Consider the following 24,743-nt stretch of genomic DNA (forward strand, 5'->3'; position numbering starts at 1 on the left):
ATTGATATTTTTAATTGTAATAATAGCAATAGGACTTATACTACTACTTGGCTTTCGAGACCTGTGAGTTTTTAGAGGAGCTAACTACTGTAAAAAATACATTTTTGAATCACTGTAATATATAAATATTATATAAAAAATTGAATGTAACTATGTGTGCCTGATCATCACGGTCAAATTGCAAAGTCAAATGAAATTACTTTTGGTATATAGTTAGACCTTAATCCATACTGGGATGTTATATTGCTTCCATTATAATGCATAATATCCTAAGGAGGTAGTGAGGATCCGAATTTTTGCGGAAAAAAAAATAGTATCTCGCACGCCATTAAACTTACGGAGCTGAAATTCAGTGTATTGAAAATAAACAGAATGTGTCCTGGCATTTTTTTAAAATTCTCCTTTATGGGGGGGGGGGAGGCACTTTCTATATATGGAAAATTGGTAGTGAGTTCTTTTGTAAAAATGATCAAAAACGATCGATTTTATTTAAGAAAAAAAATCAGAAACAAAAAATACAGTGCTTGGCTTCATATATCCATTGCTTTCTACTATAATAATTGCTGAAGCTTATGTTTATTATATGGAGCTCTTACAGCACAGGACAATCAACCCTTAAAGTTGTGAGAAAAATAGGAATAAAATTTGTACTGTAAGCTTAATTACACGGAAATTTTAAGTTTGGATTGTACGCATAATTATATGGAAAATTTTACACTTTTTCCCCCTTTACGTTGGTTTACTTACCTTGATTTGGAACTTTCAAATTTCATCCTTTTTTCCAGTGAAAAGTATCGATAATTCAACAAGGAAATAATTATACTATGATAATTTAATTGAAATTCCTCGTAATTTGGCACATGGCAAACATCAGTGTGGTAATTGAAGGGGAAGAAGGAGGGAAATTCTCATTCCCCTCTGAACACTTTCCAGGAACCTCGTTCCCTTTCGCTTTCTATAGAGAGGAGGGAACTTGGTAATGGCATCAAACCTTCATGTGTAATTACAAAAAATAAAATTAATAAACAAATAAGAAATCATCAGTTTATCATGCTTTAATTGATAATTTATTCACAAGATTCCCTATCGAAGGCGTGGTAGATGAATTTTCTGTTCTTCATGAGTCGACATTGCTAACTGACATGGTCGATATGGAAAAGATGTTGTATGGTGATAGAGAGATGATACTTCTTGCTGAACATTTCAAAACTGACCAAGAAAACTAGTTATCAGACTTAGTTATCAGATTGTCGATGAGGAGTTGCAGAAATCGGGTAGAAGTATTATCAATTTTCACGACAGAGTGCGAACGGGGATTTCCCATTTATGAATTTACAGATGACTGATATTAGAAATAGACTAAGTGCTCAAACATTGTCTAACTTGTTGTTCATCAATGTTAATGGACCACCGCTAGATAAGCTCAAAGCAGACGAGCTAGTTATTTCGTTGCTTAAGGATGGACATCATTCCGCTGCGGATGATTTACCACGAAAAATTACCAACAGGAAATAAACCCGATTTCAGATTTGTTTTAAGGTGGAAAATTACGAGTTATGGAAAATGTATACTTGTATTACTAATGGCTTATTTGTGTTATTCAACTTTGTACCTAATTTTTAGTAAGTTTCTTCTTTGCTTTAGGTAAACTACTTTGAATAAATATTCATAATAATTGCAATTATGCATATTTGTAATTTAAATTTAACGTCGTGTTTTAGTGATTACACAAATTACAATTATGAGCATACTTTATGGAAATGCTCTCACATAGGGTACCCGAGCACCTTTATACACTATGAAAAGCTGATTTTTCAAGTCTTTTGTGAGAAAGAATACTGTGAACTGAGAAACCATAACCTTTTCCATATTGTACAGGGATATTTTCCTGCGAATAGAAGTTTCTTTTGGAATGCGTTCAGAAATTAACACTTGCAAGAATACTCTCTTAGTACAAGTATATTTTAGGCACACACTAATTTCCCCCCACCTCGAAGTGCTTCAATTTCCCCACTGACAAATACTTTACCATATTATATCGTAAAGGTCAGATCCACCGTTATTGTAACAAAGTGGTGCTTGAGCGATTGACTAGAAATTCAAACTCCGATTAGTGACAATTTCACAGTTTTGTATCATTACAAGTGAAAACTCTTTAGTCAGTACAGAAGAGGCCGTGGATCGTGTTCAGAGTTGATGACAATGCATTTTGGTAAGGCAGAGTAGGTCAGAGTGGATGAGAAAGGTTCATGGTGGGTGGTGGGTCACAGTGGGTCACAGTGGGTCACGGTGGGTGGTGGGTCAGTGGGTCGGAGGTCAAGTTTTCATTGACCCACGACAACTCTGCTCTCCACTACAAGTGTTGCCCCAAGAAGATTCAAAAATGTCTTGTTTCAGAAAGATGTATATTTCTATTGGAAGAGTTCTGTCTTGTCTCTATTTTGGCTTGAAATCCTCTCTCGACGCGTAGGCAGCACTTCTACTGCTGCAACTACAATAGTTAGAATAATCTAATATTTTTCGATGCAGGAATATGTACCATTACAATTCTTCAACTTAAGCTGGAAATCAGTAAATTTTCTCTCAAAAATTTAAAAAGAAAGAAAAAACTAGCTCACTAGGAGGCTTACCAGAAGTAAGTCGCTCCTATGTAGTATTTACTCGTAACTACTTTTGTCTTAACAAATAGCTTGAAGTGCAAAATGGATGAAAAGGACGAACAACGTGTCGCGATTAAATTCTGCTGTAAAGCAGATATGTCTGCAACAGATACTCTAATAATGATTCAGATAGCTTACCTTATTTTTTATTTACCTTAGTTTTCAGTACTTGACTCACATTACAATACAACATATCTGGGGAAGTGTAGGCACCAGGGGGCGTTCTTTCCTTCCCCATCTTGCGTAATCATTGAGTAGCATTGATACACCAGTTGCACGCAGTCGATAAACCAGCATGAGTACAGTTTTGTGAATGTTTGCTTGGAAGCATTGCTCCAGAAAGCTGTTTATGCCGTATTGTAATTAAATACGCGTTATTGGGCAGGAGAAAATCTAAAACTATACTGTTTATAAAGATGTTCCATTAAATGATTCAATTGTGGCGTTGTGTGCAATGCAAAGAGTGAGTTGTTCTGTGTAGTGTCAGCTCCTAAATTATACACAACTGTGTTTATAAAAACTGTATCGCTGTATTTATATTTTTAGAGAAACAATCACTTCCAAGCAGTGGCCTCTCGTGACATAATTTTTCGGTAGTACACAGTCGTTAGAAAATTCTATTAAAGAATTATTTCGGTATTGTAAATAAGAAAAACGATAACAATCAATGAAAATAACCATACATATATTTACATATAATTAAGAAGTACCCGTTCATAAACAAATACTCCATTTCATCCGTATATGAAATTACTTCTCATGTTCTTCTGAGCAATCAACTTGTCAATAAGTCTTCTGAAGTTTTTTTTTTTTTTTCATTTTTTTTTCTCTGTTGATACTACAGCTAATGCACTGAGACTACTTTGAGCTACGGTCAGTGGCGTATTTACGATTTTGTTTCGGGAGGGGCTTTGCTAACTTTCGGGGGGGGGGGGCTTTACCTGGAAATGTGAAAATTCTGCAATATATTTCATTTACTTTACTATACTAAGATTTCGGGGGGGCTTAAGCCCGGAAGCCACCCCCCTAAATACGCCACTGGCTACGGTACTCCTTTAAATGCTTTCAGGTAACACAACTTTCAGTTTCTGAAGTCAACTTCGGATTATTTGCTATGATTTTCACGAATTTAGTTGTATGTCTTTCTCTTTCTACATACTCACCATCAATATTACAATATACTAAATGGAATCTCCATTAGTATGAAGATTGCAAACGTCTGCTATCTCGTATATTTGAAGAACTCCTTCGTGACTAAACGGTTAGCGTACGTGCCTTTGGCGTGGGAGACCCGGATTCGATTTCCGGAGGGAGCTCATGTGGTTCGGATTCCACGTTAATCAATAGGTCCCGTCATAATATAGCCTCGCTGCTGAAAGGGACGTTAAACTCAAAATCAACTCGTATATTTGAGCCTTGTATGCTGTTTAGTGAACTGTTAACAGTATACACGAAACATGTCATTATCAAATTATTATGATAGTTGCAGAGGCACCTTTAATTAGGAACGCTTTCTCCATGTACTTTTGCATTGTTATCTCACGACACTTCATTACTTTTCCGCCCCCCTCCAAATTAAAAATTTTCCGGTTACAGCTAAGCATACGTTATTGCAAATTTCAATACTCGTCTTTTTCTATTTAGCATGTGTTACAGATGAATGTTGAAAAAATCAATTCCAAAATTTCCTTCAGGTTTCCACAAAACAGAAGGTAAAATTTTACCATTGTAGCTATATTACCAAGTGTAGCATGTTTTGATTAGCTATTCACTTTTCTTACAAATATTTAGTTTATTTAGGTAGAGAAAAACCGTAGCCTAAAGAAAAATCAGAGATTATACATATTTAAAAAAAAAAAAAAGTCTTGAAAATAAACTAAAATTTAATTTTACTGTGCATTAACTTAAAAATCTCTGGGGAAGGGTTTTAAACATCCCATTCTCTTTGGTTCGACCTCGGAAAGCCGTAATTTTGTTTGTTTTATTAGTGTATTTTCATTACGAAAAATTAAGACAAAAAGAAATGAAGATAACTGAATGAAAGAAGGAGTTATATAGTATTACTATAATATACTAGTATAGTAGTAGTATAGTATTGTAGTTCTATATATTTTAGGTTGCAGTTCATTGTTTGATTCTGTTTAAAGCGCCACGTTACTGGAAATTAGTCAACAGCAGCTGTCAACGCAGTTCACTCTGATTCTGCTTAAAGCGCCACGTAACTGGAAATTAGTGAACAACAGTGCGGTCAACGCTGCTCGTGCAAATCTTAATTTGAACGTCAGGAGACCGCAGTTCCCCTCCTCAGGTGCCCACGTTTCCCTTCCGTACTACACACAGAGCAGCCTATCACGCTCGTTGCTCTGTTGTGAACGTGGTGATGATGGAATGCATATACGCAAGGGGTAATGCAAGCAAAGAGTAGAAACGAAACGACAATATAATAATATTCTACACTTTATTAAATATCTTAAGGAGCAACAAACAGCCCACGATACTTGATGGTTCACGTGCTCTTACGAACTGCACAAGACGACGCCACTGCTTCCAAGTTATGTGGATGAAATTTTCAATGTCTTTGTAAATAAACGCATAACAGAAGAATTATTGAAAACCTACTTTCAACTAGATGGAGATATAACCTTCACCGAAACCTCGATGGAGTGAATTCAACAAATCTTTCACATGACATAATTACTAGTGAATTGTCCATCCAGTATTGTTCACCGCGTTCTCCTGATCTGTCTGTGTGTGATTTTTATTAGTGGAGTAACTTCAAAAACAGGTTTACGAGAACAACAAAAAACTCTGTTGCGCAATGTGTTCACCAGGCTTTATGCGTGTTTTAACGTCAATGATGATCACCTCCAGCACTTCTTTTAGGGATATTGGTCACAGATTATTCCATGTGCTACATGTTATATAAATTTCGATGCAGAACTTTCTCTGGAATACTTTAGAAAGTCCATTCTGTACTACAACTGTGATAAATCCCATTAATATATGTGCAATATTAAAAATATTGATATTTTTAATGTACGGTAATTCTGCAACAAGATCAAGAACTTTATATTCAGAAGCAGTACTTTTATAACTTCTACTATATTTTAAATATTCTTAAAAATAGGGTCAGTGAGGATTACTTGCTTACAAAAATAAATAAATAATAAGGATAGGTAAGAACGCAACATAAAGAAAATAAAATACAACAAAATATTTTTAAATATATCCTCCACCACTGTAATTTCATTCTCTTATGAGATACAAAAGTTGTGTAACAATTATTATGACTGTTCTGTATCTTATAAGACACAGACATATGACAAAAAATATATTATACAACAGAGTAATACACTAATCCAGAGTCCTTTCTTTCACAATATCACGTTGACAAACTATAGCGTCTGTCTCCAGAATACAACGAAGTGCGCTGAACAAGCCTTCGAAGTCTGTTGCATAATTCAAAATGCTGGCACTTGTCAACAATATTATAATCATTATTATAATCCAATTGACGCAAAGCAAAAACTACGTGTATTACAGAAGGAAATGACGATTTGTTCGGCATGTACTCTGGAAATTGTTGTGGTTAAACATTTTAGCATTACTTTCCTATAACGTAATTGTTACAAAAATTCTTGAAGGATACTTGCGAGAAAGAACATATATACAGAAGAAACATAGCTCAAAAAGTACGTTTTAGCACTGATACGGTAACTGTGTTTACGATAAAAGTCAGAAAACGTTTTCTAACAATGTGTGTCCCTTTTCATGTAATAATTATAGTTTTTCTTTGACATTTTTAACCCTTTACCGAATTACACGCACTTCTTTACACTTCTTTCAGCAAACTTTCACGACACACATTTTTCCACTTATATATCCCACACATTTTGTGGTAATACAATACGTGCAATTAACTTGAGGATAAACAGTTCCTTTATCCTTAGTGTAAATTAACCAGTAAAAACTGTAAGGTTATCAACATTCACAGAGGAATAATTCTGGCAAACTAAAAATAATATCTTCACAGTGCATGCACACATCGTAAAAGAAAAAATAAGCACTGAATCATTCAGTGATCAATTTTTCCATTTTTGCTGGAACATACGAGACTTGTCCGAAAGAGCTTGTCTTTTTCTTTCTTTTTTCTTTTTTCTAAAGAAAAAGCTTTTGTCAAACAAATCTCATTACTTACTCACATATCTTCACAATAAATGTGAGAATACATTTTCAGCAAACAAAACACTTTTTTGGAAGTTTATGCAGTGCATATTTTATTCATTTATTTCCGATGAAAGTTTCAATAATTTTGCTTATAGTATTATCGAGGGGACATTAGCAAGCAAACTAAATGCATAATATAATGTGCCTGATGCAATAATATATCCAACTTACTTTTAAAATTGTTATCGCAACAAATTATAAATAAAATACGCAGGACATAAACTCGAAAAGTTTGTCTTATTGCTAAAAATATAACTGCTGCTGCTTTCTACATATATTTACACACACAATATTTCATTCGCATGTAGCATACACACACACACTCAAATTACACTCTTTCTTCACTATTTTTTCACCTACATATCCTAAGATAATAGCAGACTACTCTATGGTTTGTACATATATATTTATATTGCATATCGTTACAATATACAAAGGAAGCAGTATAAATAGATATGTATAAAACAAACCAAAAATATATCGTTTTGACACATTCAAAAGAGTGAGTACACGTATTATTATACAGAAAGTTTACTAATTAATAAAACATCTATTTCTGTTTCTGTGTAGTAAAAGTGGTGGTGTTTCAAATATTCCACAAAATATAATTACTTATATACTATATATATGAATATATACAATTACACATCATAAAAAATTAAATAATTTCTCTTTTTCAAAGGAAAAATTCATCATAGAAAAAACAGTACACAACAATGTCCATGACAATTAACATATATAAGAATGCTTCCTCCGTCACATGTGGCATATTCTCAAAGTGAGACACACACATTCACACAATGAAAAACCTAATAATAAATTGATATTACTGTGTCAGCACGCATCCAGGCACAAAAATAAAGAAAATAACATTTGTTCATGCATACAACACTCGACAAGAGAAAACACTAGTGATTTCAAGAACAAAATGGAGAAAGGGATATTTAACAAAAGTCTTTGTTTTATGTGTAGGTATACATATATATCAGCACCCTATTAACACCAAACACAACTCAAATTCTTTTTTTTTCTTAATTACTATTTACAACTTGCGTTAGGAAACCTTCTGGCATCTAACTGACTGTAATTTCTTCATCTTTGCTTTTTTAAATACATTTTAAACTTTTTGTCGGTTTTCGCTTATTTATATATATTTTTTTCACTTGGCATTTAGCCTTACTACACGTAATTTTCAGTCCCATTCTCCTACATAAAGTGCTCTTGGAGGTGCTGGTATATAGCCTCTGGTTGGTATTGGAAGGCGACCATATATGTGATTATAAGGGGAATCCAAGGCTTCTGAATCTGAAATAATCAAAATACAAAAATGTAATTATGAAATAAATAAGTCATTTATGTTTACTAATTCAAACTTTTTAAAATTTTTCTGAGTTTACTACAATATTCTTCAAAGAAATATCTTACTGAAATAAAGTCTTTAACACAGTTCAAGTTTTGAATATACAGATGAATACAGTTTAATTAAAATCTGGTTGTTAAATATTTCTTTAAGAAAAATACGTTATAAAAATTAGAAATACACTATATTTTATCTTAAAATTAGTAAAAACTGCGATTTCGTTACTTTGTAGCTTTTTATGTATAAACAAGTTATGAATGAAAATGATTAACTACTGTAATAATTTCACATGGTAATATTAACAATACACTGAGCTTAAAATAATACGTATAAGACAAAACTCTACATTATCTAATAATGTTAAAGATATGATATACTGGTATGTATAAACAAAAGGTAACACCATTTGCATCGTAGAACATGCACACACATGCCATGCTATCCACACTTCAAATCTATAACTTCATTATAGCACGCATCTCAACACAATATTTAAAAACATTTCGTCATTGTGATGTTCCAAAGTAGTGATTAAGTAATGAAGTGTGTTTTGTGAATAATTTACTACTAAATAGGGCAGTTAAATTAAAGCTAACACTTCCTTGAAATAAATTAAATTATTTTGCATTTACAGATTGATCATTTTTTTAAATAAGGTATTAAAAATGAAAATATTTTGTAAGGCAACATTTATAATCATGACAATAAGTCAAGGTACTGACTGATTTATATTCAACAATTAAAGTAATCTAAAGAGTTTACTTTTCAAATGGTCATTTTTGCTAAAGTTTATGGCGATGCGTACTAAGTATATTCGCTACAACTAAATTGTGCTTTGCTTTTGCATGCATCAAGATCTACAGGCAAACATTCTACGCTTACAAGCAAGCATTCCAAATATATCTACACTAGTATCTCATGCAAAATAATGGCATATTTCTCTAAAAGGGATTAAAGAGAATATAATACAATAGTCTAAGTATTATTGTCCAAGTTGTACAGAGTGGTAAATTGATGTCAGTTTTTCTGTGTTTCAGTAAGTCATTTATATTATTCATGATATGTAGATTTCCTCTGAGTCGGAGCATTATTTTTTTCAAAATCATAATACAGTAATTGTTTATTAGACTTACGAGGCCAGTAATATTTTAATCATATATTTATCGTACAAATTCGAATGGCAAGGGTATACGTGAATGGCATACACGTAATATTGAAATGTTATAAAGCAGCTCATGTGAGCAACTCTATTATTTTGAAGGTAAAAGCGAAGGATGTTTTCAGGCTTAAAACAAGAACAACTTTTTAGTTAACAAAGTATATACTATTCGAGACTATAATGACACACCAATAACAATATTTGAAAAATATGCATACTGGCGTGTTGAAATCATATTTTGTTAAAGAAAATTTCTATTCCTATTTCTATGTGATGTTTAGATTGGTTAAAGTGCAGAGCTAAATGTTTTAGGAATTACATGCACACACAAGAAAATGTGTAAACACGAAATATAAAATAAAAACATATTATCAATATTCAACTATACTAAACAAAGTAAAAACACCCGATTAAAATACAAATAAAATATTCAAAGACTCATCTAAACTATTAATATGATTAATATGAAATAAGAAGTATTTTTGTTTAAACATGGCTTTTCTACTCCTAGTTTGAAAATTTTATCCGTGAAACTCGTAAGTACAATCCTAGCACATGACAAACTGTTAGATTTCTAATTGTGCAAAATGGTGAAATTTTAAGACTACAAATCACAAAAATTTTAGTTTATGCGCTAAAGGTAAAAAACATATATTTCTTGCCCCATTTTAAGTTTTGTGCTCTTATTGGTGTAGTAAAATAGCTATTATACAACTAGGTTAAGTAAGTTCATTATTGAGATATTCTGCAACTAAGTTCAAGCAGTATAAACTAAGTGACTGCAGCAGAGAAACGTCAGTACTTGATGACTTTGGTACTTTCAATGTCTGCTTTTTTTTTTTTTTTTTAGCAAAATAGAAGTAATGTGTTCATATTAGCTACGTATAGATCATACAACTTTTAACATTTTTTATGCTCTTACCTAAATCCACCAAAGGACCAGTCTTAATTATTTTTTCAATGTAATTAACTTTCTAAGCAGCCGACGAAAAGTGTCACGATGTATCCCAGTAGTTCTCCCACTCTGATTCTATTTGTTAGGAAGGGAATCAATTGTATTAGATGAGTGGGGAGAACCAACGATACGAATATAAACATAAAATACCAGATAGAAATATTATAAGATAGATTTTTAAACTTCGATTTACATTTGCCTACCTACCTTCCACTGCTTTAAAAGCATCAATAATAAATAATAGATGTAAATTAACCTTAAATATATTATTTTCACGTCAGGGTATAAATTGTTTCTAATTTATTAATTTTCATTGTTGGAGACTTAAGAGATGTGTCAGATTGTTTTTATTGAATAAGTGTAACGTATATTTATTTTAATGAACAATTTAATGATGGTGAAACTGTTTCGTCTTAATTAGTGCATAAAATGTTCAAAATTACTTTCACAAAGAAAAGAATAATATATAAATGTTATACGTCTCAATTTGTCATCTATATCTAGTCAATTCCTACTGTATACAGGAATTGTGTCCAAAATCTTCCTAATTAGTGGAAGTCAATTTTAAAGTATCAAATGTCTTTTAGAAAAGATTAATTGTATAATTTGTATGATCCCCTCAATATATCAAAGATGTATTACTATTTTCTATGTACATGTTTTGTTTTATTTGCATCCGAAAATTCCTGCGTAGAGAATGAATTCAATTTGATAAGTTACCTGCAGTGCTCAAATCAAGTGTAGAAAGTTAATTAGATAATTTCTGAATATGAATATATATAATAGTAAAAGTAAAAGATACATAAACACCCAGTGAACATAGACCAACGTTAATGAAATTTTATGCACACAGTCTATATGTGGTACCCTGTACATGGTAGTGTATGGTATATCTCCAGACAAGATGTCAAAATGCCATGCCAGTACATGGCTACCTTCCTTCAGCTGCAATGCATATTGGAATTCTCGAATAAAGACAGTCATAGAGGTGCCAGATACCATTCTTTGGATTTACGTTCTATACTTCTTCCACTTGGTAGCACAGTTGGTCGTGACATTTCGTCAGAGTTACAGATCGGATCGGAGACCTTCCAATCGAGTTCTACACATACTCAAAGGGGACAGGTCTGTTTCTCAGAGTAGCACAGAATGAATTGACATGTGTTTTGGATCTATCTTGGATTGGCTAATGTTATTTTAATGAACGCCAGAGGTAACTGGCAATAATAAGATATGGATCATCACCATGTGATACTTGCCTTTTGCCTGTGTCTTTGCCGCATACGTATAAATTGTCGATACCCGATCGACTCTACACCCGCATATAACAATAAACACCGCCGAGAGAGAATTGATTATCATCACTAAACAAAAAAGCTATACCATTCATTTATCCCACTGCTTCTTTAGTGACACCATTCGAGGCGGGCATTATGTTGGTGTGGCGTGACTAGAAGTCTGACTACCTACATAAACCATTATAGCCCTACGTCCTGTAAACGGTTGCAGATGATCCCGACTGATATCCTGTAATATAAGCTCTAATCTGTAACGAGGTTGTTATGTGCACTTTGCAATAACTGGAACCGTGCTGACGTGCATATGCAACACCTCAACAGTGGATATTTCTATACAACTTGTTGCGCTGTTCTGTGGAGCAAACATACGTCTTGCCGCGTCCCCACGATACACCATCATTCGAACTTTGTAAATTGTACAAACTGGATTGGTCTGTACCTTTTTAGTATGTCTCCAACATTAAGTCTCAATTTTGCGCATTCTGGCAATACGTTATCATTCCTTTAGCATTTCGCGAGCTATTGGGACGAGCCCAGACTTTCAATGGCCAGTAATCGCATTCTTCTATATTCAAAACTCAGCCCTTTTACAATTATGTGCAGGTCTCTACCAGTAATCCATGTGAATATTTTATTTTTATGTCTCATCCGTGTAAGTGTTCAGTTTTTACTTTCATACCAGCATATAAATTTTCCATACGGTAGGAAAATTTTAAATTCGGTGTAAAAATTTAAATTCTTACCAGAAAGTTAATAATGACTGATTAAACTAATTGACATGTGTTATGACACAATGCTGTAAAGAATAACGAGCACATTTTCATATGTGTCGTGTAGTATTAAGTCAAGAGTTAATTGCGGTCCGCTAACGCACATCCGACCGATAGCGGGAGAACCAGATATTAGTTATGTTAAAAGTTGAAATTAGAAGTATAACTTTTATTTTACTTCCTTGAATGAAAATTGCCCTTACAGTAGGTATAACGTATTGTCAAGTCTAAGTCATTATTGATGTGTGGAAACGTGTCTGATTTATCCTTGTGCAAAGTCATAACACATCATAACCATAAGATGTCAACAAGGTAAATATTCAATCTATAAGTTCATCTTTGTCAAGTCCGTGATAGTTCTAAGCTTAACTGTGTAGGTTGATTTCATTATAATTACTTGCAGGAATTTCCGGATATTTTGTAAATATGCAAACGACATAAATATCACAACTTTATAATACAGTATTAAACATACCGAATATCACTATTTTCCACATAACTTCAAAGAAATACATTTGTTAAAGATTTACTATAGTACAAGTAAAATTACTTATAGTAAATTCTCATGCATTTAACGAGCAACATCCAATAACTCCATACTGAAACGTGGAAAATGAATTATCGATAATCCCTGTTAGGCTTTAGTTTTTCACATAACTTCTATCACACAGAAGAGATTTTGAGATAAAGAAATCCTTTTATAAAGAAGCTTCCACCCAAAAGAATATATTCACCTAATCTAACTTTATCTAGAGTTTGACTCCCACCCTTCTAGATTAATCACAGTAGATGAAGTACTGGACTAATCCTGGAAGACTTATCAATACCATATCCTGTAAAAGTAGTCCACAATCTCAGGTCAGTCTTGTATTGTCCTTTTTTTCTATTAAGCTCAGATCTAAGTTCTAACTAATATAAGATTTCTTCAGGGATTTACAATATTTCTCACCTTTACTGCCTATTCTAAAACAGGCCTTACCCTGCTAATCTGCAGCATATATCGATGTAGTACTATAATTAAGGTGGTCTTAAGAAAACATTTGTTCCTTGCAGCATCAAAGGATAAAATGAATGTTTATCTAGTCTTTTGTGGGTAGATGATGTACGAGATGATCCAAAATCTTAAACACATAAAAATGTTTACTTTTACTTACAATAGTCGATATATATATATATATATATATATATATATATATATATATATATATATATATATATATAACCTATATATATATATATATTTTTCTTTTTTAGATGTAGGTCGTACATTAAAATAATGTTAGCACCCACTAAAATAACACAACAAAGTTTTCCAATATTCAAACTAGGTGTGTATAAGTGCTGCAGTGAGAAGAGTCCACTTGAGTTTTCCTTCTTGACACTAGCAAAATGAAAGATCTTTAGATACAAAACATCCCAGTACCAGAAAATGCATTCATAGACCATACACAAATAAAAGAGAATTGACTGCATATAACTGAAATCCCAGTGAAATATTGTGATTAAAAACAAGTGCATAAAGTTTTCTAATCCCTCCCTATAAGTGATGTGTATAAATAACAAAATTAACATACTGTATTTAATAGAAAATCAAATCGTAATTAACACTACTTGGTTTCAATACACATTTTGCCAATAATAGGTTAATGCAAACATTATGCTGATGCCTTTATCACTAGTTTAGATTCAATATTTAGATAATCTACATTTCAATAATTTATTGTTTATTATTTATGCAATACAAAGAGAAAAGAATGACACTTCTTATAATTCAACACTGAACCTGATACTCAGGGGCGGATCCAGGACCGACTTCTTGGGGGGGGGGGGTTGTCATACTGCTACTTAGAGCTACTTTTAAGAGCTTCAAACTCTGGGATGGGTTTTATTTCTATATATAAAACAAGAACGTTTCCTCTTCTGCCCCCCTGGATCCACCACTGCGGATACTCAAATAAAGTAACATTCAACTTTTAATTACGTTGCAGAACTTTTGAAGACAAACTATGTACAATTATCTCTATTTTATAGTTCAGCACCTCAACCTAAATCATTTTCGTAACAATGGAAGATTTAGAAAGCATTTTGAATATATTATTGGAGACATTTCGAAATACCGTTCGACCCATTGGTTTTCTACTATTCAATCCAGTAAAACAATTGCATACTTGACATTGCTAAAAACATATTTAACTACTAAATCCAATCCTAAGGCTATTAATTACCTAGGTATGTTTTGTAGCAAATGTATCATTATTTCTTAACTTAAATAGGTTCAAATCTGTCGATTTCTTCAAATACATAAACAGTGAACTGAAAACTTATTCTCGCTACATAAACATCAAGGCTGTAGTAACCGAGCCATTAATGTCTCTTGTCTTGATTCCACTATCTCTACGTAAAGGGGAAAAATAGCAGAGCGGAGCACTTCTTGTGAGTTGTATTTAGATATTCAACTGATGCCAATTGTCTATACGACAACCATATAAAATTATAAGATTTGAAATTAAACAATAAGAACCCTACAATTAATTCATTTCACTTACAAGGGAATGAAGGGAGAATTGATATCGAGTTGGAACGTTGTGCATACATCAATCGAAAGCACTAATGATGCTGATTAAGAATCTGTAATAAAAAGTTTCCACATAAATGTATTGAAGGAGTTATGTCGATTTGTCACTTTTCACAGTTTTCGCACTTTTTCACGTTATTTCAATTCCAATCGCTACCAAACTCATAGAAACGACTAATTCACGCACTAGAAATCGTTTGGAAATGTTTTCGTTACTCATATTTGAGGAAACATAACGTTTGGAGCATAACAGAATCAAATGTATTAGTTGACATAAGATGTGCAGTAATGATATTTCAGCACATACTCAGGGTTATCAACAAGAAAATGGTTCAAGCAAAAAATGTCTTTGCACCAAGAGCAACGGATTCTGGCAAGCTTCTCACAATGCTTACAGTTGGCGACATCAAACACGAAACCAAATTTGCTTGACGAATCAAAAGCAGGATATTCACCAGTCTTATAACCAGCTTTAATAAATGCATATTGATACAACCCAATGTTTCTTGGCGAACTCATCTGATTTTGTAGAATCGAAGCAAATATAATGCGCTGGTCTCGTTGAAATATTTTATAGCCGTCAAGTTCGAGTTTCACATAGTGTTCAAGTTTCTTCAAATAATGTTTCCAAACACCAAACCCATAAACGTCTAACGGCTGACAAAATCACGTGCAGTTTTTCAGAATATTCTCAACCTTCACCATTGCGCCATTTGCCAAACACGCGGCAATTCGGGTGTGGTCTGTAAACGGACACCAATGGTAAAGTAGAACGATATTTTCTTCGTTCGGTGAAATCGCTGCAGACAGCAAGTCTTTAACAAACTTGTCGTGGCCGTCACTTGTCATGCCACTTTTCGATGCATCAAGCACTAGATTTTCGGGTTTGATCATTGTTTCCCACACCCTTGGCCCAAATTTTCCGCTAGACTCTTGGAGTGTTACCATCATTTTGTCATGAAACAACTCCGCTCATCGCAACTATTGGCAACATAGTGAAAGAGTGGGTTGTAGTATTTGTTGACTGCACCACTTTTTCAACTCTATCTTGTCCTTTGAACGCCAAAGTGCGGTTTCCTGTCATTTCATATTGAACACCACTCTGATCGGCGTTCAAAACGTTTGCGGCAGCCGTGCGTTTTTCATTGATTGTGTTGCTGATGCGGGTCGCAAATTTGTCTGCTTCCGTTTTCAAAAACTGATCTTCGAAGCAGGGCTTCGTCACGTGACTCGTGATTCGGTGGCTGGTAATTCCATGGGCTTTTTTAAACTGCTGTACCCACCAAGACGAAGCCTCGAACGAATGAGCGAAATCAAGTTTGTTGCATTTTTCATCGCCCAGATTCGTATGTCGTCGTCGTGAATTGGATGCCCAGCCGCAGCAGTTGCGTTGAAATCGGCAAACGTGTCGTTGCTTATTTGCCTCAGCTTCAATTCTCTATTGCCATCAGATGCGAATTGCCTTTTCCACGCATGAATGACAGGCTAGTGTGGTGCACAACAGCGTTTCTTACGGATAGCAGTGATTTGTATGCATTTGCCTCGCGGTGTCCATGCACAATCAATAACCATTTTCATCTAGTTGTCTGTGTATTTCCGAGTGTCTGAATTTTTCGGACGACCTGCTGATGTTGATAGTTCATAATTAGGGTCTTCATCTAAAATCAAACAGCTCCTTCGTGATATATGTAAATGTGCCACTGGTGTTTCACGGTCAATCACGCGAAAGTTTGTCGAAATCAAAGTTTCTGAAATGACATCGCCTTTTTCACAGCCTTAAATACTCATGTCACTAATGGCGGATGTGAAGTCAATTTCACTTGACGTTTGTTCAGCAGATTTGATCCGATTTCGCTGGATATAGTCGCTGACTTGTTCAGTTAAATTGTTAAGACGTTGGCAATATTCATTTACGGCATTTTGCACCTTGACGTAACAAATGAACTACATTTGAGTGCACATCAAAACAAGGACCTTGTTACCTCGGCGAGAGCAAACTGACAACTGTTCGCGTGTATTTACAGTCCGAAGCTAGGCATGGGAGAATCGAGTTGTTGCGCACTTTACCGCATAGATGGCAGTACCACACAGGATTTTTTTTCGTGCAATATGGCTTATGATGCTTTCTCACTATGCATTTCTCATAGATGATTAGCTTTAGAAGGTAGCAAGCTCTGTGAGTTGAGTTCATCGATTTGTTTTCACCTACTTAACTAATTTCAAAACAACAAAATCTTGCAAAATGTGAAAAGGGACAAATCGACATAACTCCTTCAATACATTTATGTGGAAACTTTTTATTACAGATTCTTAATCAGCATCATTAGTGCTTTCGATTGATGTATGCACAACGTTCCAACTCGATATCAATTCTCCCTTCATTCCCTTGTTAGTGCTGTTTATGGATATAGAATGATTATATGAAAACAAATATATTTGTTTGGGACTTTATGTTCGGATAGCATTTCTAACATCCAATTATATAAGATGGTATCTAGTTCATGGGAGCTGAACTAATGTACTACCACCGATGGATGAAATTGAGAAATTGTCAAACGTAACGAAGAAAAGTAATGGAAAACTTCATGAAAAAACAGTAGAATAAAAATTAGTAATATGGTATCTGATATATGGACTAAGCACATACCATCAAATAAAATTAGTTGGTTACTTTAATTAAGTTATTAATAGATTTTGGCAAAGAAAAATAGTTTATTTCTCGAATCAATGACAATTTGATTTCAAATATAGTTTCCGAGAAAATAGTTTGGGAAAGTTCTTAATTCTGCAATAAAACTAGCGTTTAACGAAACAAAATAACCAAAGTCGAGAGATATACTAATTGATAGATATCAATGAGCTGAACAAAATGATCTATGCATCTATAAAAGCTCATGCGTAGTTTTTGAGAAAATCGAAAAAAAACTAAATTTTTGAAAACATAAATAATATTGATGCTGTAGAAGAACTATCTATTAAGGTCAAACTGATATTTGAAGCTTTCATTAACCTTTTCATTATGGAGCTAGGAAGACGACAGTACATAGTAGAGTTATTGAGATAAAGCCCAAAATAATCATTAACTCTTAAATTTTAACTTATGTTCAAATAAAATATTCCCAAAAGATTATATATAACAATGGACAGATCGCATCGAAGTGAACAAAACGGCATGGTTGGGAATAGATTTTCACGCGTAGATTTCCAGAAAACCGAGAGAAACAAATTTTTGTGGCGCTACGTCATTTGTTGCTAGTCTGGTGGAGTTGATACTTTTGGTTCTGCTGGAATAGCTTTATAGACATGGTTGTTACAAATAATTGACACGATTTTGTAAATTCACTGTAATCTTATTATTGGATATATTGTCACAAAACTACGCAGACGTATTGAAAAACTCAAAACGTTTTTGTTTTTGTATTGCAGGTTTACTTCTCATTTGTAGCACGAGAGTGCAGTATTGAGCATTTATTCAAGATGGTAACAGGTGCCGAGAAATCTTACGTTGTGTTCCAGTTTCATTCACATCAGTCTATCCTAACAGTATAATGACAATTCCGAACGAAATTCAACAAAAATCCGCCAACTGCCAAGTCAATTCGACGATTGTATGCACAGTTTACAGCTTCAGGATGCCTCTGTAAAGAAAATTCAAGTTGTTGGCCTACAGTGATAGATAGGGTCGTGGTGGGGATGATGATCAGCAATTCGTATCATGGACTGTACCATCTCCGGACCTAACCCAATGCGATTTTTTTGTGTGTCAATAAACTTGACAGTTGGTGGATCTTTGCTGAACTTTGTTCGGAGGTCTTGTTGCACTATTAAGACAGATTGATGTGAGTGAAACTCGAGCACAACATAAGCTTTCTCTGCGCCTGTCATCATTTTGAATAAACGTTAACTACTGCGCTCTCATGGCAGAAATCTGAAGCGAATTTGCAAAACACACACTTTTTTTTAAAGTTTTTCAATACATCTGCAAAGTTTTGTGACAATATTACCAACAATAAAGCTCAGCGCATTTATTAAATCGGGTCAATCATTTATAATAACCCGGTATTCAATTTATTATTACTATTATTATTAAGATTAATTATTTATATACGGCATATGAAAAATGTTAACTAGCAGAATGAATCTATCGTTATTTGACTTTTCCTAACAACGATGCACATATTACTTGTAAGTATAAGAATATTACATTAGAAAACATAGTACAGTAAAGTCTAAACTATTTAGTGACTCAAATCCCTGACCTATGATCCATTGTTAGGCGTGATACTAAAATGCGTTAGTATGAGCTTTTGAAGGAAAGTAAAGAAGGATAAGAATTACAAATACCTACTTGGTTTTGTTCAAAAGAAAACTTTGAAGAACGAAAGGAATGTCTCAGCTTAAGCCAAGATTTTGCTTGGGAACAAATGCTAAGTTTACACATGCAAGTGCTCTAGTATTTATTACACGATGAACGTTTTGTTGGACGTGGTCACACGTTCTTCATACACGTGCTCAATTGTACATTAAGGAATTTTTACTTGGATCAAATATAAAAGGTTTGGGGTGGATGAACTACCTTGAGTCGAAAACAGCAAGAAACTAAGTTTGCAGTATGAATATTAAGACACATGATAGGGAACTAACTTTTATTTTGTGTATCTCACGAAGTTAACAAGTTGACATAAAGATAATTTATAAAGTTTTGATGACTGTTCTCTGAAACACGGGAGATATTCTATCAACTAGTATCTTAGGACAGTAAACGAAAGCAAAAAATGTAATGAAATTATCTATTTATCTTAAATTTGTAGGAATTATAAAACAACGCTGGCTAGCAAGATGGTTTGTTCGTGGAGTGATGCTGGCTAACTTATCATGGATGTATGTTTAAAATAAATCACACATATGTATCAGCATTGAATACTCATCTAAACCCAACAAATGCTTTTAATTTCCTTTACATTTTTTCTTATAATTTTTCAGTAAACACTTCCAATTTGCAATAAACATTCCAATATCAATATCTTGGCATGCATTTTGCTGCGTCATCTATTCAGAGGATTAATTATGATAAAACTTCAATAAATGTTATGTTCTTTTGTTTGTAAGGGAATTGAAGGGTTTACCCCGGTCGGACACTTGGCTAAGGCTCCGAAATCAGTTGAATCTCCCACAAAAATATGTATAGCTAACCAAAATGTAAAATTCTATTTTCACGTATTTTTTATATTAAGTAACAGTAGTCGAATATCCAACATTATTCTTCAGCACAAAGATTTGGAACCGGAAACCGCCTCTTCGTTACAGTATTCTATAATTTGAGATTTACTGACCGGATACTTTCAACAATGTGTTTACAATTGTTATTGATATTTTAAATTTAAAATTCGTTACGATCAGCGGCGTACATAAGGAGGGTTGGGTTTTAATTCTCTCCCTTTCAATAAGATATTATCGGTAAATAAAATTTACACCAATATATGCATACAAAACTCGCGTGTTTTGAAAATTGGTATACAATTTTGTATGCTTGTATACCATTGCTCACAATCATAAGTACACAATATTAATTATTAGCCCAGCAAAATTAGATTCTAGCTTCAAAAAAATTCCGAGCGAGCTGGACTTCTGTAGAGATTTTTGTTTTGATGTCCTCAGCATACCCTAAAAAGTACTCTTAATTTGAACCGTAGATATTTTTGTTTGTATATGTGTGTGTGTGGGGGGGGGGGGGAGGAGGGCTGCATACTTGCGAAACATGGTTGCTTACTCTGAGAAAAGAAAGTAGACTATAAGTATTTGAAAACAAAATTCTGAGACGAATATTCGGACCCAAGAGGAACGGAATGGGGAATGGTGGAAACTTCATAACGAGGAACTACATAATTTATACCGTTCACCAAACATTGTTAGTGTCATCAAGTCTAGAAAGCTCAGGTGGGCAGGTCGTGTAGCCAGGATGGAAGAGAGTAGAAACTCTTTCAAAGTTTTAACTGGAAGTCAAATCAGAAAACGACCATTAGGAAGATTAGGTGCAGATTGGAGGACAATATAAAGATGGATCTCGCAGAAATAGGAATACAAAGCGGAAACTGGGTCCAGTTGGCTAAGGATAGAAGTCAATGGAGAGATTTGTGAACGCGGCATTGAATCTCCGGGTTCCCTAGACCATAGAGTTAGTTGAACAGAAATAGCGCACACCATTATAATCTTACAAATAAAAGTGAATGTTCGTTTGCTTGTTTATCCGATACATAAATCCACACCGTCTGATTGAGATATTTCTAAGTAACTATATCGAAGAGATTAAGTTTGGAAGAGGCCATAGGGTATTTAGAATTTTTGGGTACTTACTCTCAGGAAAGAAAAAAAGATGGTTTAAGATTTATGCCAAATATAGAGTATCTCTTAGGAAGATGAAACTCGGTTTATGAACTTTAAAAAAATGTGGATATGCATATATGACACAATTTAAAAAAAAAAGTACTGTGTAAGTAAGAGGTTGCTAGCATCGAAGGAAGTAAGATGGGTGTGACGTGAAAATAATCGAGAACAACCGCTATTAGTATCGAATCCATGTTTTTTGAGGGGAGGGTCGCTGAGATGAATAGTAAATATCTCGATGCCGTTTAAGACCAAATTCAGCCCGATCTGCATGTGAGATAAGAAAGTGTGAAAAATAAAATGTCCTAAATGGCCTAGAGTAGTGTCGAATTCATCGTTTTTGGGGTCTTTAAGCTGATTGGTGACAGTTCCGATAACATTTAAGCCCAAATATATCAAAAAGTACATGTCAGCTGACCCGTGAATCAACAGGAGCTACGCTTCGTTGTGATTTATATCATTCAGTTCTTTGTTTTGACAGATTTTTTTTCGAATATTTGCCCTTTCTTTCCAATTTTCTAATTTCGCTTTCCAATTGAAGAAATTGTAATGAAACTATTCACTGGTTACAACATTATCTATCACGAATAAAGAAAAATGTTTTGAATAAAATCTAATTATTTTCCCTCGTAGAGCTTGAATGCGCAATAAAAAAAATTACGGCGTTTCATTTAAGTTTTCAAAGTTGTCCCCATCCCACTCTCAGGGGACCGTCTGATGTTTATTTTTCCAGACGTTTTGCAGTCGCAGGTTAAATGCCTCACCCTATATCTGTTCAGATATAATTCAGTCTATATGTTTGAAAGTATGGATTCTACGAAGAAAAAAAAAAAAGTCTAAGGACTTTTCTTTTGTAGGATTTTATAAACTACAATTTTCCTCATGAGTATTTCTTTCGAAAAACTAATAATTCTCGATGTAATTGAAAAAAGTAAATTCCCTTTCTCCCCCCTAAAAAAATTAACGGCTCAAATCAAGGATCTTTTCAGGATATTCTGACGATATCAAAATAAGGATCTCCACAAAAATCCGGGATGTTCGGAATATTTTCGAAGTTTTTCCTTTTTCTTTTTTTATCTGTTTCCTGGGCTATTTAAGATAATAATTTATCTGCGAAATACTATTGATTTTCTGCCTAACATCCATGATAACAATTTTACTTGCAAGTAAATTATATTTCTAAATAAATGTAGTACTTAATGAGATATACATTATTTTTATAAATATATGAATTCTTTAAAGGTAAGTTAACATTTTAGTATCTTCCTTTTTATATCATTTTTAACTTAATCTTTTTCTTGTGCTCGTATATTTAATCATGTTTCAATCACAAAGTAGCAGTTAAACTAAGAATTCTTTGTTTAAATTTGATTTTAATTACAGGAAGGCTCCTCTACCATTTGATATAAAATGCAATCATGTAAGTATGATTGCTTGTTTCAAAGTTTCGTAGGCATTTTCCGATTTTCATGAAACTTCATGCATGTCGTTAACTTTAAGTTCTATTGTTTGTAGTTAAAACCAGTCGTGGTGAGAGAACTCCAGTTCTCCCCAACTTTTTTTTTTTTTTTTTTAAATTTCATATTAACTTTCGTATAAAGTATTAAAAAAATGAAACTTAGTTTGTTTCCTTTGAGGTTTTCTTATCAACCCTACTGATTTTGGTTGAAAATTGTGCAAGGTGCCAAAATTGTTAAAAAATAATACTGAACACATTCATCGTGAATATATTTAGAAATATACTTGGGTCATTTTAATTTTGCATCTAGGGTTTCAAGTTTATTGGCAAATTATAAGAAGAAAGAGAAACAATTTAATTCATCCAGTCTCGATGTAATGTGCGAGTGAGGTTAAGCTTCATTTGAGTGTTCTGTGATTTGCCCGTCAGACGAAAAATGACTGCATGAAATTGCGGTCTCACGTTTTCACTTTAGTAGCCTGCTTCCCCGTCCCGTGTGTCTATTATATCTCCATCCAGTTACATGCTAGCTGGTTGCCTTTAAGTTTTGCAATTTTCTCAGGCTCACACAGCTACTGAAATGTTAGGTTGAAAACAAGAACAAGTATACACGTTTCCATATGCGTATATACGTAAATTTATTATTTCATCTCACAATTACCACGTTTGTGACTACTTCATCTTTGTAGTCAGTTACTTACTTACATTTATCAATATTGCACTGTTCATTTATTTTTTTTTTATCAGAAGCAAAGTTGTATATAAAAATTTATTTATCTTCATTCTTTATATTATTATTATTATTATTATTATTATTATTATGCCTATCTTGTAAGTGTAATTCGAAACAATTATGGTCGCTACTGGTGAATGGCATGTCAAATCTTAAATCTGGTACAGTGGGACGAAAATATTTGCAGGTAACTCAAGTTTTCGCTTTTTTTCTTTCTTCCTTTTTTTTTTTTTTTTTTTTGCCTATGGTAATTTTGAAAATTTCATAATTTGATTTGGTACATTCATAATAGTTTTTTTTTTTAACGTTTGTACTATTAATTTGTGTACAATATTATTACGTGCATTACTAAAACACCATAAAGTTTTTTTTTTTTTTTTGTATCTTTTCTTGTTTGCGTTATGCGTACTTTCCAAATTTCGCTTTGTTGGCAGTGTTCTAATACTACCTTCGCTATGTGAGTTTTGAGTTAAATAAACCAGTTTGAGTGAATTTTCTTGGCTTCTGATTGCTTTCGGTTTTTTAACATTACGTATTGAAACATATTACAGGGTTTCCACACAAACTAAATGATCGAATTTATGGTTTTCACTGTCAAATATGTTTCAATTTCACGATCGGAGATATTATATTTATTGACCGCATAACAATCAAAAAGCCCGGCGCGGGACTGAAGACGCGTTCCTCTTCTCGGCCTTCTTCAGCTTTGAAATTTGAAATAGTTAAGACTTTTATTTTTTTATTTTTTTTTAATTATTAATTTAAACATTTTCTAAATTTACGAAGTTTTTGCTCTGCTTTATGGAAATAAGTATCGAAACCGGAAGAAATAGTAATGTTTAACTTTTTCCGATTTCTGCTGAGTGTTATAGGGGCTGACTGTATGTTCTCTTGAAAAGCTGAATCGATTGAAAAAAAAGTCGATTGCCGCCTTCTACTAACATTTCTGTTCTATGCCGATCAAGGTGGAAACCGAAAATGGTTGATTTTTACCATTTCTGGTTTGAATATATGGTTAATGGAGGACATGAAACTTAGGTCTTGGCACACTGAATTGATTGGAAAAATCTTTTTCCGATTTGGATCGTGGAAATGCTTCTTTGGATAATGGAAATCTCAAGCCACCAGATACCATGAAAGACTATACACGAATTCATTGGTCA

General features: G+C 33.5%; 1 protein-coding gene across 6 annotated transcripts in view; it reads right to left on the bottom strand.

Moving 5' to 3' along the window:
* Positions 1–5,874: 5,874 nt before the first annotated feature.
* The window catches only part of exp (expansion), an 857,631-nt gene continuing 838,762 nt past the window's right edge, over positions 5,875–24,743 (bottom strand). For 3 of the 6 annotated variants that reach the window (XM_081755447.1, XM_081755449.1, XM_081755450.1), the window contains exon 10: positions 5,875–8,192. In XM_081755447.1, coding sequence (XP_081611573.1) covers positions 8,080–8,192 — 113 coding nt within the window. In that variant the 3' untranslated portion in view covers positions 5,875–8,079. Of the gene's footprint in view, positions 8,193–10,328; positions 10,437–13,378; positions 13,551–24,743 lie in introns of all 6 variants that reach the window. The other 3 variants (XR_014131199.1, XR_014131200.1, XM_081755448.1) reach the window with 3 other exon arrangements.

Source organism: Thermobia domestica, chromosome 4, assembly GCF_964235325.1.
Source record: "Thermobia domestica chromosome 4, izTheDome1.hap1.1, whole genome shotgun sequence".
Lineage (NCBI taxonomy): Eukaryota > Metazoa > Arthropoda > Insecta > Zygentoma > Lepismatidae > Thermobia > Thermobia domestica.